Source organism: Staurois parvus, unplaced genomic scaffold, assembly GCF_062004578.1.
Source record: "Staurois parvus isolate SC_StPar_1 unplaced genomic scaffold, SC_StPar_1.0 ptg000347l, whole genome shotgun sequence".
NCBI lineage: Eukaryota > Metazoa > Chordata > Amphibia > Anura > Ranidae > Staurois > Staurois parvus.
The window spans coordinates 11,208,509-11,222,383 of NW_028318143.1; the positions used below are offsets into that span (position 1 = coordinate 11,208,509).

At 42.5% G+C, this 13,875-nt stretch overlaps 1 protein-coding gene across 4 annotated transcripts in view; it reads right to left on the bottom strand.

Moving 5' to 3' along the window:
• The window catches only part of LOC149456841 (cytosolic carboxypeptidase 6-like), a 2,243,892-nt gene that overhangs the window by 796,101 nt on the left and 1,433,916 nt on the right, over positions 1 to 13,875 (bottom strand). For 2 of the 4 annotated variants that reach the window (XM_089684446.1, XM_089684449.1), the window contains 2 exons: positions 12,720 to 12,856; positions 3,230 to 3,614 (listed from right to left, as the gene is read on the bottom strand). The exons of the other annotated variants lie outside the window; for them this stretch is intronic. In XM_089684446.1, the coding sequence (XP_089540572.1) occupies positions 3,230 to 3,614; positions 12,720 to 12,856 (522 nt within the window). The remainder of the gene's footprint in view (positions 1 to 3,229; positions 3,615 to 12,719; positions 12,857 to 13,875) is intronic. 4 annotated transcript variants of the gene reach the window in all.

Consider the following 13,875-nt stretch of genomic DNA (forward strand, 5'->3'; position numbering starts at 1 on the left):
GCCATCTCCTGACTCAGGGGCGCAAAAATAAATAAATGTACTCCTATGACCCCAAAAGGGGAAGTATAGCCAAAAAAAGCATTGGCTACACTTATCTTTTAAATATATATACAGTGATATAAAAAGTCTACACACCCCTGCTAAAATGTCAGGTTTCTGTGATGTAAAAAAATTAGACAAAGATTTATCATTTCAGAACTTTTTCCACCTTTGTGATCTATAAACTGTACAGCTCATTTGAACAACAAACTGCAATCTTTTAGGTGGAGGGAAGTAAAAATAAAAACTAAAATAATATGGTTGCATAAGTGTGCACACCCTTAAACTAATACTTTGTTGAAGCACCTTTTGATTTGCTTCCAGCACTCAGTCTTTTTGGGTATGAGTCTATCAGCATGGCACATCCTGACTTGGCAATGTTTGCTCACTCTTCTTTGCAAAAACACTCCAAATCTGTCGGATTGCGAAGGCATCTCCTGTGCACAGCCCTCCTCAGATCACCCCACAGATTTCTTATTGGATTCAGGTCTGGGCTCTGGTTGGGCCATTCCAAAACGTTAATCTTTTTCTGGTGAAGCCATTCCTTTGTTGATTTGGATGTGTGCTTTGGGTCGTTGTCATGCTGAAAGATGAAGTTCCTCCTCATGGTCATCTTTCTAGCAGAAGCCTGAAGGTTTTGTGCCAATATTGACTGGTATTTAGAACTGTTCACAATTCCCTCTACCTTGACTAAGGCCCCAGTTCCAGCTGAAAAAAACAGCCCCAAAGCATGATGCTGCCACCACCATGCTTCACTGTGGGTATGGTGTTCTTTTGGTGATGTGCAGTGTTGTTTCTGCGCCAAACATATCTTTTGGAATTTTGGCAAAAATGTTCAACCTTGGTATCATCAGACCATAACACATTTCCCCACATGCTTTTGGGAGACTTCAGATGTGTTTTTGCAAAATTTAGCTTGGATGTTTTTTTCTTCAAAAAAAAAAGGCTTCCGTCTTGCCACTCTACCCCACAGCCCAAACATATGAAGAATATGGGAGATTGTTGTCACATGTTCCACACAGCCAGTACTTGCCAGATATTCCTGCAGCTCCTTTAATGTTGCTCTAGACCTCTTGGCAGCCTCCCAGACCAGTTTTCTTCCCGTCTTTTCATCAATTTTTAAGGGATGTCCAGTTCTTGGTAATGTCACTGTTACACCATATTTTCTCCACTTGATGATGACTGTCTTCACTGTGTTCCATGGTATATCTAAAGCCTTGGAAATTCTTTTGTACCCTTCTCCTGACTGATACCTTTTAACAATGAGATCCCTCTAATGCTTTGGAAGCTCTCTGTGGACGATGGCTTTTGCTGTAGGATGCGACTAAGAAAATGTCAGGAAAGACCTACTAGAACTTTATTTGGGGTTAATCAGAGGCACTTTAAATGATGGCAGGTGTGCACTGACTCCTATTTAACATGATTTTGAATGTGATTGCTTAATTCTGAACACAGCTACATCCCCAGTTATAAGAGGGTGAGCACACTTATGTAACCACATTATTTTAGTTTTTTATGTTTACTTCCCCCCCTAAAAAATTTCAGTTTGTTTTTCAATGGAGATGTACAGTTTATAGGTCACATTAAAGGTGGAAAACGTTCTGAAATGATTTATCTTTTTTTACATCACAGAAACCTGACATTTTAACAGGGGTGTGTAGACTTTGTATATCCACTGTAGTACTGTAGGAGACAATGGAAAGTCAAATACTTAATTACTAAATGAAAATAATGAACACAACAGTAAAATCAGTCCCTTGTGTGATTTAGTACTTATTTTTCATAGCTCTGTTACATGTATGTAGCACAGAACAGGTAGTATACGTTGCGTTTGCTTATGTTATAAACTGCTGGCTAATTCTCTTCTCCTCTGATTGTACTACACCCTCACTCACCATATATTCTATATGTTTTAAGGAGAAGTTTAGGCCAATTTTGTTTTCCTTAGTTTTGGATAAAGTAAGGAAGGGTCAGAACATCTTTCAGGTACTATTGGTGTCCATGCCCAGAAGATGTCTTCCTGTTTTTGTGACTGGTGCCACTTGGACCAAACAGTGAAGGGAAGAGTACCCAGTAAGAGCAACGACACTGAACCTGCAGGTCTGTATTGCTGTCCTATCACTACTTGTCCAAATGACTGATGCCAACTGAGAGAAAAAAAAGGCAAAAAAAAAATCTACAAGGAAGACAAAGACAGCAATAAAGGTCTGGCAGAAGCTCTAATCTTTGTCCGCTTTATCCAATACTAAATAAGTAGCCAAGTGGTTAGCACTTCCACCTAGCAACATTAGCGTTGTTGATTCGAATCCCTATCCCGGTACTACCTGCCTGGAGTTTGCATGTTCTCCCTGTACCTGCGTGGGTTTCCGCCAGGTACTCCAATTTCCTCCCACAGACATGCTGGTAGGTTAATTAGATCTTGTCCAAATGGGCTCCAGTATGTATGAATGTGAGTTGGGGACCTTAGATTGTACGCTCCTTGAGGGAAGGGACTGATGTGAATGTACAATATATATGCGTAGCTTGCATAAATTGACAGCACTCTATAAGTACCTGTGATAATAAATAAAAAGATTTGGTTAGACTACTTTAACCAAACTGACATGAAACTAAATGAGTGTTATTTTGTTGAGGACATAATTAGACTTTAAGGCAGTGGTTCTCAACCTTCCTAATGCCGTGACCCTCTAATACAGTTCCTCATGTTGTGGTGACCCCCAACCATAAAATTATTTACCCAGTAATTAAAATTCATAAGTGTCGTTTTACCTCCAATACTGCTGCTTTCAACACAGTAGCTGCTTTCAACACAGCAGCTGCTTTCTACACAGTAGCTGCTCTTTACACATCGGAAATATGTGTTTTCTGATGGTCTTAGGGGACCCCTGTGAAAGGGTCATTGGACCCCCAAAGGGGTCGCGACCCACAGGTTGAGAACCACTGCTTTAAGGGCTAAGATTGTAAGCTCTAACAAGCAGGGCCCTCTGAATCCTACGGTATTAAATTGTATTGTAATAATATTGTCTGCCTTTATGTTGTAAAACGCTCTGTAAACTGTTGGCACTATACAAATCCTGTATAATAATATTAATACAATATTTGGTTTAATACAATAAAAAAAAAAAACTGCAAAACATGTCAGATACAAGTACAAATCATGCCTTAGAAATAGCTTAGTTCAGTGACTTACCACTGCCAAGTCTAAGAAGTAGCACATCCTGGAGTCTCCTGTTCAGAACCCGAAGTTCCTTTACCTCCGTCACTAATGTCCCGTAATCTTTCAGCTTTTTAGCCTGCTGAACCAGCTGCCTCCGAGTCCTTTCCAGCTCATGCTGTATATGTCTCATTTCCACTTGCTGCTGCTGGTAACTCCTCAGCAATTCCTCATACAGGACTCGAGGGACCAGAGCTTCATCCAATCTGTCCATGTGTGCTGTCATATGACAAGGGTCCATGAATGTCTCATCACAGCTAGAGTTGTGACTCTGTCCAACTCCATTCTGTTTCTCAAGACGGGCCACAACGGCTTCAATGCTCTTGCGGGTTCCTTCCACATGTTTCCGTCCATCTGGTCTCTACATATAAAAAAGTTATTTTAGACATGGCTTCTGGTATAAGATGTGAATAAGTGTTAACTAAGGTCTCTGTGGGGTAATCTCAGTCGCCCTGATTTTCCACTACATGGTGCTATCTTCCCAGCCTTTACTGGAAAACCGGAAGACTGCTACACTCCCGTTGCACAACTTATTAGACAATGTGACCTGACATCAGCTGTGCCAGCCATATGATCCAGCCATGATTTTCCAAAGTAACAGAAAGTAAAAATGTATCATGGGTTAAGCAAGACTGCAATTCTTAGACTACAGTTGGCAACACAAGTGAGGGGATCAGGGCAACTGAGAATAAAGAAAACCTGTACTTGGCTCATGTGGGTTTGATTTAGTGCCCTTCTAGTAGCGCATAACCTTTCTTTGTTTACCCACCATGCAGTGCAAAGCAACAGAATTCACTTAAAGTGACTTTAATGGTTCGGGGTTTTTTTTTTTTTTTTTTTAAAACAAATATGTTCTACTTATCTGCTTTGTGCAATGATTTTGAACTGAGCAGCCCAGATACTCCTCTTCTCAGGTCCCCAGCTGGTGTTCCTGGCTCCTTTCCCTTGACCAGTGCCTCCAATAGCAAGCCGCTTGCTATGGGTGCACTGGTGTGTGCTCACTCCCAAGCCCCACTCTAGGACACAGAGCACCAGCTCCGCCCCACCCCCTCCTCATTGGCTTACTGGCTGCGATTGATGGCTCCCGCTGCTGTGTCTCAGCCAATGAGGAGTGGGAGATCCATGACAGCCGAGGTTCCCGTGCACATTGATGGATTGAGAGGAGGCTCAGGTGAGTATTGGGGGGGGGGCTGTGGGGGAAGCAGCACACAGAAGGTTTATGACATTAATTTATAGAACCTACAGCCTTGACAACCACTTTAACTGCTGTCCCCCAGCTGTTCAGATCAACTGCAGGGAGCGACGACAAATAATTTATGGCACCAAGAATTTGTTACTCCCTTCCTCCCATAAAGAGGACCTGGGTGTCTGCATAAGTGATCTCACATGTTGGCAGGGAGTAAGTCCTTAGCTTTTTTATGTAATGTCAAGGTCAGAGAGCTTACACAAGGCTTCTTCTCTTTCCTCCCACTGGTACGTAAGGCAGCAGGGGAGGTAAAATGAAGTAATGATAGCTCAAACTTCAGTCGATTTCTGCTGAATTGCACAAAATTTAAACCATTGGTGGCCCTGTTCGCATCACCTGGCCCAACAATCTTTGACCTGAGAGTCGAACAAGCCAGGCGGAAATTTTTCAATGGTGACTACAGCAAATCAGATGCAATCACTCTTTGGGTATTCTGACAGCTACGGCAGGGGAGATTCCTCCATTCACTTTGTTTAGAGAGGAAATCTACAGTTTCTCTTGTTCAGCCTCATCTTAACATGTACAGCTAATGTAAGTATACGCAGCTGGGAAAGGCATCAGATAAATGAACATGCAATTCGCCTAATCAGACACCGTCACTTTGCTCAAGCAGGAAAAAAAGTGTCAGTGTCTCCAGACTCCACAATGAGGTGGAAGCCTAGACAAGGGCATGCCATCACAGGCCTTGCCATGTGATAGCGACTGCTCAGGCCTGAGCACTGTCACAGGGGAGGGAAGGTCATGTGCTACAACAAATCCAGAAACGACACTCCATTGATGTTTAGGAAGGTGTGGAAAAGTGCCTCATTAAAGCGGAGCTCCACCCAAAAGGGGAAGTTCTGCTTTAAGGACTGCTCCCCCGCTTCCCCATTAAGGATTGGCACCTTTGGGGGGCGGGGAGCGGGTACCCGAATTTGACAGGTACCCACCCCCACTTCCGGTCCGTTCGCCTAGGCCGGGTGTCGGCAACCCGCGGCTCCAGAGCCGCATGCGGCTCTTTTTCATCTTTGCTGCGGCTCCGGAGCACACTGCCCACCAGGTGGTCGGCAAGCCGCAGATCGCGAGCCACATGCGGCTCTTCTGTGTGCCGGGCGCCCGCTCCCCTCCCTCCTCAAAAATCCGGCCCGCGGAGCGTGGAACATTGGCTGTCAGGATGTAGGTGGGGCAGCCAGGATGTAGGCGGGGCAGAGTGACGAACTCCTCTCTCAGTCCGCCCTGAAGACCAGAACGGCGCGGGAACACAGCGAGAGGAACGTGCGGAGCAAAGGTAAGTGAATTGAGACAATATGGGGGATGAATTACTATGTGGGGGATGAATTACTGTGTGGGGGATGAATTACTATGTGGGGGATGAATTACTATGTGGGGGATGAATTACTATGGGGGATGAATTACTATGGGGAATGAATTACTATGTGGGGGATGAATTACTATGGGGGAAGAATTACTATATGGGGGATGAATTACTATGGGGGAAGAATTACTATATGGGGGAAGAATTACTATATGGGGGATGAATTACTATATGGGGGAAGAATTACTATATGGGGGATGAATTACTATATGGGGGATGAATTACTATATGGGGGATGAATTACTATGGGGGATGAATTACTATGGGGGATGAATTACTATGTGGGGGATGAATTACTATGGGGGATGAATTACTATATGGGGGATGAATTACTATATGGGGGATGAATTACTATATGGGGGATGAATTACTATGGGGGATGAATTACTATATGGGGGATGAATTACTATATGGGGGATGAATTACTATATGGGGGATGAATTACTATGGGGGAAGAATTACTATATGGGGGATGAATTACTATGGGGGAAGAATTACTATATGGGGGATGAATTACTATATGGGGGATGAATTACTATGGGGGATGAATTACTATGTGGGGGATGAATTACTATGGGGGATGAATTACTATATGGGGGATGAATTACTATATGGGGGATGAATTACTATATGGGGGATGAATTACTATATGGGGGATGTATTTTCAGTTTTAAAAATGTGGCTGTCAAAATAAATTTCAATCGTGGTTTTGGCGAGATTTGGCTCAGTTGAAAAAAAAGGTTGCCCACCACTGACCTAAGGCTATGATTGTGATTATGAAGATACACTGTGGCCCTGATTAACCCTTTGCTTACTGGGCCCTTAAACCCCCTTCATGACCAGAGTGCTTTTTGCAATATATGCAGTGTCGGATTTGTTATAAATGTTGCAATGGTTTTGCGGCTCCCAGTCTTTTTTTTCCCTTCGGAAACGGGTCCAAGTGGCTCTTTATGTCTTAAAGGTTGCAGACCCCTGGCCTAGGCGATCGGAAACGGAAGGTGTCCTCCCTCCCTGTAGTCTTTTGGGACACGTGACAGGTCCCATAAGACTACAGGACCATTAATGAAGCACAGCGCTGCTTGTGCATGCGCAGTGGGTACCCGGCTGTGAAGCCGCAAGCTATCACAGCCGGGTGCCCACACTGAAGATGCTGGGCTCCTAGAATACAGGATGGCTGGTGAAACGGGCTGCAGGGGACACACTGTGGGACAGGTAAGTGGCTGTTTTTTTAAAAGTCAGCAGCTACAGTTTTTGTAGCTGCTGACTTTTATTTTTTGACAGGGTGAGCAGAACTTCGCTTTAAGTACTGCCCGAGTGTCCGGGGGAGTTTGGTGATATCTGTCAGTTCTCGTAAGTGGGCTAAGTGACAGAGTCTATTTAAAGATCAATTGGAATCATGATGGGGAAGATTTACTAAAACTGGTGCACACAGGATCTGGTGCAGCTGTGCACAGTAACCAATCAGCTTTTAACTTTAGTTGTTCAATTAAGCTTTGACAATAAAACCTGGAAGCTGATTGGTTACTATGCACGACTGCCCCACATTCTGGTTTTAGTAAATCTCCCTCAATGAGTTTGTGTCTGTTCCCACCACTGCCGCACTATGATGGACTCAGAAAGGCTAGCACAGCAATGGGCAAACTACGGCCCGCAGGCCGTATACGGCCCGGCGGACCTTTTAATCCGGCCCGCGGAGCTAGGCTCCCGCTAGGCTCCTCTCACAGTCCGCCCTGAAGACCGGTGTAGCATGAAAATCTGTCTCCTATAAGGATCTGTCCCCCTCGACGTATCTGCGCATGTGCCGGAGATCGCCGATCGGCTGCTAATGCCTGAAACTGGCACATGCGCAGATACGTCGAGGGGGTCAGATCCTCATAGGAGACAGATTTTCATGCTACACCGGAACGGCGCGGGAACACGGCGAGAGGACCGCGCGGAGCAAAGGTAAGTGAATTGACACAGGGGGGACTTGGGGACTTAATATGGGGGATGAATTAATATGGGGAATGAATTACTATAGGGGGGATGAATTACTATATGGGGGATGAATTACTATAGGGGGGATGAATTACTATATGGGGGATGAATTACTATAGGGGGGATGAATTACTATATGGGGGATGAATTACTATGGGGGATGAATTACTATGGGGGATGAATTACTATATGGGGGATGAATTACTATATGATTGATGAATTACTATGGGGGATGAATTACTATATGGGGGATGAATTACTATATGAGGGATGAATTACTATATGGGGGATGAATTACTATGGGGGATGAATTACTATATGGGGGATGAATTACTATATGGGGGATGAATTACTATATGAGGGATGAATTACTATGGGGGATGAATTACTATATGGGGGATGAATTACTATATGAGGGATGAATTACTATATGGGGGATGAATTACTATATGAGGGATTAATTACTATGCTTACTATGGGGGAATATTACTATACTTACTATGGATGACACATACACATCATTCATCTACTCTTGGTCCGGCCCCCGGGTCCAATGTATGAACCCATTGCGGCCCTCAAGTCAAAACGTTTGCCCACCCCTGGGCTAGCACATACCAGACCACAAGAAAGGAGCCTTTTCATGCAGCTTCATTAAAGGTGCTTACAATAAGCTGTGGAGGAGGGGAAGTAGCCACACAGAGATTGCAATTTTTTTTCATTTTTCATAAGCAACTTCGTACATTTTTGTAGTGCATCACATCTTGCGAGGAACTTATAAATAATATGACTGCAATTTGCTTCCCAAAAGGACACCAATGGAGGTGCACTGAACATTAGTGGCATTTAAAAGAACACATTTGTTCAAACAGGAAAAGAAAAAAAGATTAATGAAGGTGCAATTAGTTGAAGCAATGCTTTATGTGCGAGTAATCAAGTTTCAGAGATTTTTGGCTTGAACACATCATTAACCTTCCCTCTGGCAGATGTACAACAGTGTGAAAAACGGGGTTATAAAGATTGTGGGTGACTGCACCGCTGCTTGATTATTCCAATCCTTCCTTATACAATTAACAGGGTAATGCCTTCAATGTCTAACATCACCAGGCCCTATAAAACACTAGTTACTTCCATGCAGAACATTTTCTATTTACATTCACACAAATACCTGTATATAAGGGGAGCCATCCTAAGAACATTTTAGGCTTGGTGAGGACACGACAAGTCTCTAGACAAACCTCTCGCAATGTTTTTAACATGGGGGAACCCTTCAAATAACGTTCCAGTCTCAGGGAACCCCTACTAATAATTCTTAGATATACATATAAGGTGCAGCACTAAAATAACATAAATAAAAACAGCATATTATAGCATAAAATAAAGTGCAAATATCAGATCACACGGAGGTGAACTTGAGTGAATAAAAAGTCCCAAGATAAATGAGGGCCCAACGTGGGGATCCGGTAGATCTTAATGAGTGCGTGGGGCAGAGTTCCAGTGTACCACACGGTAAATCTAGGGTAAAAAATGCGCACTCACCAGAAGTGCATCACAAATACGCATGTGAAATGTATCCTGTTACATCAGGTAGCAGCCATCTACTGCCAAGGTAAGGTCAGGGTCATACACCTTCCAATCGCAACTCAGGGTAGGTACTCCAAGAGTCTCAAACGTGTCACCATCTGGGGTCCCTTTTTGAACAGGTTCTGCAAGTGGGGACTCTCATTGAAGAGAGCCCAAAAAGGGACACCACATAGCGTGATACCGTATACACTGAGTTTATTATATCAGAAGGTAACACAACAATGAATGGTAGGGATAAAATGAATAAAATGAACCAGATACTGTTCAGGATGACCACAATAATGCGGTCAAATGACATGAAAAACGGGATGATCTGAAACAGGATATGGAACGGGGTTTATGATAGCATAATACAAGCAAACAAGAGAAAGTTTAAAGTTTTGAGTTTGGTCTTTTACTAAATATAGACAGACTTTGTCCTCTTTTGATAACCTTGCTTTATTGACTCCCACTGGTGTCAATTACAGCAGGTGAGGAAAGAGTGGGGGGGCAGGGTCGAGTCAGCTCTGAGAGTCAATGGACACACAGATCTGGCTCAGGAGCGAGCATACACGAGTGCCCCCATAGCAAGCGGTTTGCTATGGGGGCACTTGGCAGGGGGAAGGGGCCAGGAGCACTGAGGAAGAGGAGGATCAGAGTTGCTCTGTGCAAAACCGTAGCACAGCGCAAGTAAGTATAACATGTTTGTTATGTTTAAGAAAAAAAAAATGTTATCTTTAGAATCACTTTACTAAAGAAGACCATATGTCGCTTTTCATTACTGTGCATTACTGGCTATGTTTTAAATCATGTTTTCAATTCCCTACAGGTTTTTCACATTGTCAGATTTACTGCAGGCACATTACATTACTGATGTTTGTGGGAATTTGTAAAAAAACAATTCACAAAAGATTATCGCTTCATTATTGATCTTTAAAATACTTAGGGATGGCATTAAGGGCCACTACGGACACGTGTTGCTTTAAGGCAGCCTATTCATTTTGAATGATCCCTTAAAAAGCCCTAAATCTCAAAAAAAAAAAAAAAATGTTCCTGTGCGTTTTGGCCAAAGCAGAATATACATCATGAGATCTCATGGTGTGGTAAAGGAAGACCTTGATTTTATAGTCAATAGTGGTTGAAGACTGCTGCCTATTTCCGTTTATCCAGGAAATCTGCTAGCTCTGCAATCTGCCTGACTACACTGTAAACATATGCACTTAATCATAGCTATCTGGGATATTTCCACTTTTGCGGTTAAATTTGAGAAAACCCCACCAAATATTTGTTCCTTTTTCCCCTTCACACAGTATATTTTATTTTTTTTTAATATTATTACCTTTTTAAATGTTTCTCAGGAAAAAGTGTCATGGCTGACTACAAGGGTTTTTTTTAATCAATGTTGGAGTGAGCCTGTCCCAAGTCTGTCCTCATTAACACCATTCACCCTTTGCTAGGACAGACCATGTTCAAATATAGCTACAACTGATAAGATCTGCCTGCACAGTACAGACAGGGTTAATTATGGCAAACACAGCTGGCCAGCCCCCTCATAAATATAGTGAACTACCTAGGATTTTTCCTTGCTGGAGGACCCAGAATAGAGCATCTAAAAAAAGGTGCAATTTTTATTTTTTTAAGTTATACTAAACAATATCCTTATTCACCAAACATAATCCATACACATCTACTATTTAATGGCCCTGCAATCTATTTTTTATGAAATTGTTTCTTACTGTGTTTTTCCTGCCTCCTTGTAAAGACCTCTTCTGTAAGTTCCCGAACATCTCCCTTTCCCCTCACTTCCATTTGTTTGGTACAAGCAGCGCATGTTAGCTGCGGCCATGTATGCACACTGCAAATTCTGTAGTCCATAGTCTCTAGTCCATCTGGGAAGCAAGCAAGAGGATGGCTACATTCCTACATACCGTGGCACCACCTGAGGCTGAGAGCAACAGATGGCCTTTTTGAGCTAGGAATACATAATGATTGCTTGGTAACACAAATTGCTAACCCACCAATCACATGGCAGAAACTCAATGTAGTTAGGCATCTAGACGTGGTGAAGACGACTTGCTGAAGTTCAAACCGAGCAGCAGAATGGGGAAGAAAGGGAGTTTAAGTGACTTTGAATGTGGCATGGTTGTTGGTGCCAGACGGGCTAGTCTGAGTATTTCAAAAACTGTTGATCTACTGGGATTTTCATGCACAACCATCTCTAGGATTTATAGAGAATGATCTGAAAAAGAGAAATTATCCAGTGTGTGGCAGTTGAGTGGACGGAAATGCCTTGTTGATGTCAGAGGTCAGAGGAGAATGGGCAGACTGGTTCGAGATGATAGACAGGCAACAGTAACTCAAATAACCACTCATTACAACCAGAACACCATCACTGAACGCACAACACATCGAACTTAAAATAGATGGGCTACAGCAGCAAAAGACCATACGGGGTGTCACTCCTGTCAGCTAAGACCAGGAAACGTGGCTACAATTCACACAGCCTCACCAAAAATTGGACAATAGAAGATTGGAAGAATGTCACCTCGTCTGATGAGTCTTTATTTCAGCTGTGGCATTCAGATGGTAGGGTCAGAATTTGGCGTAAACATGAAAGCATGGATCCATCCTGCCTTGTATTAACTGTTCAGGCCGGTTTTACTGTATAATGGTGTGGGGGGGATATTTTCTTGGCACACTTTGGGCCCCTTAGTATCAACGGAGCATCGTTTAAACACCACAGCCTACCTGAGTATTGTTGCTGACCATGTCCATCCCATTATGACTAGTGTCCCCATCTCCTGATGGCTCCTTCCAGCAGGATAATGTACCATGTCACAAAGCTCGAATCATCTCAAACTGGTTTCTTGAACATGATAATGAGCTCACTGTACTCCAATGGCTTCCACAGTCACCAGATCTCAATCCACTAGAACACCTTTGGGTTGTGGTGGAACGGGAGATTCGCATCATGGAAGTGCAGCTGACAACTCTGCAGAAACTACGTGATGCTATCATGCCAATATGGACTAAAATCTCTGAGGAATGTTTCCAACACCTTGTTGAATATCTGCCACGAAGAATTAGAGCAGTTCTTAGGCAAAAGGGGGTCCACCAGTACTAGCAAGGAGTACTAATAAAGTGGCTGGTGAATGTATATACACAGTATATTTTTTTTAAACCAGAGTTTCGTGTCAGTTTAAGCTAGTTTTAAAACCGTTTCATTTTAGTAAATGATATACCCAAAAGACCACAGCTCCTTGTGAAGGTAGAATTACTTTTTTCATTTGTAAAAGTTCTGCAGAAGGAAGAAAAGTTTCTGAACCTACCTTGCTATGCCGGCGCTCACTGTCCTCATCTTCTTCATACTCTTTAAACTCCCAAGACCCTTCTGTTGAGTTCAGACACAGCTTGGGGATTTTGATTTTCCTCTGCAGTACGCACTTTTCCAGATCAGTTTTGTTTTCTTAAAAAAATGGAAAGCACATTAAACAGATTAGACTTGGCTTCTCTTGAAGATCAAAATGGGCTTTGTGCTGCACACATTAAGAAGATGCAGCTTCTAGAAGGTGAATATTTCTCCCAGACTTTGCAGAGACTATTTTATGTTCCTACAATGCACACAGAACAAAGGACAATGTGCATCTCCCTGCATATGATTTCAGAATTCATGTATTCCAAAAACTTATTTTTCCTGCATACATTTTCTCTGACTCAAAACTTGCAAAAAAGGCCAAAAAAAAAAAAAGAATAAGACTGTACTTTACTTTTACTTTCAAAGTATCCAATGAATGTTAAAAGATTTTATGTATATATAAGGGCCCTTACATGGAAAAAATTTCATGAATAAAGGCTCGGTTCACATTTTTTTGTTCAATTTATGTTCAATTACGTGCAAGTAAGCTAATATAGAACTGTTTTGCCTGGAATGTTAAAGCCATTTCTAGATGGTACACCAGGCCCATCCCAGCAGACAGGCGCCTTGTGGACAAAAAGTCACTTCTGAGATCAAATCAGCATCCTGTGCACAATGGAGAACAGCCTGACCTTTCCCAAAGCCCAGAAGATGGTTCCCTCCTTTGTGTGATGACGTCATGGACTACAGACAAGTCTGAATCACATACCAATTTAAAAAAACACTGGGGATTAATAAAAAAAAAAGCTAAAGGGGTCCACCCCCTGTAAATGTATTTTCAAGTTCACCGACTCATTATTGAAGTACAGTGCTGTGAAAAAGTATTTGCCCCCTTCCTGAATTATTTATTTATGCTCTTATCTGTCACACTTAAATGATTCAGATCAAACAAATTTTAATATTACAAAATGCAGCTTTTAAAAATGATGATTTATTAATGGAGAAAAGCTGTCCAAACCTGCCTGGCCCTATGTGAAAAAGTAATTGCCCCCCTTGCTAAATCATGAATGAATTGTAATTGACTGCATTTTTTGGAAAGCGGAGTTAAATTTTATCTGTCACACCCAGAC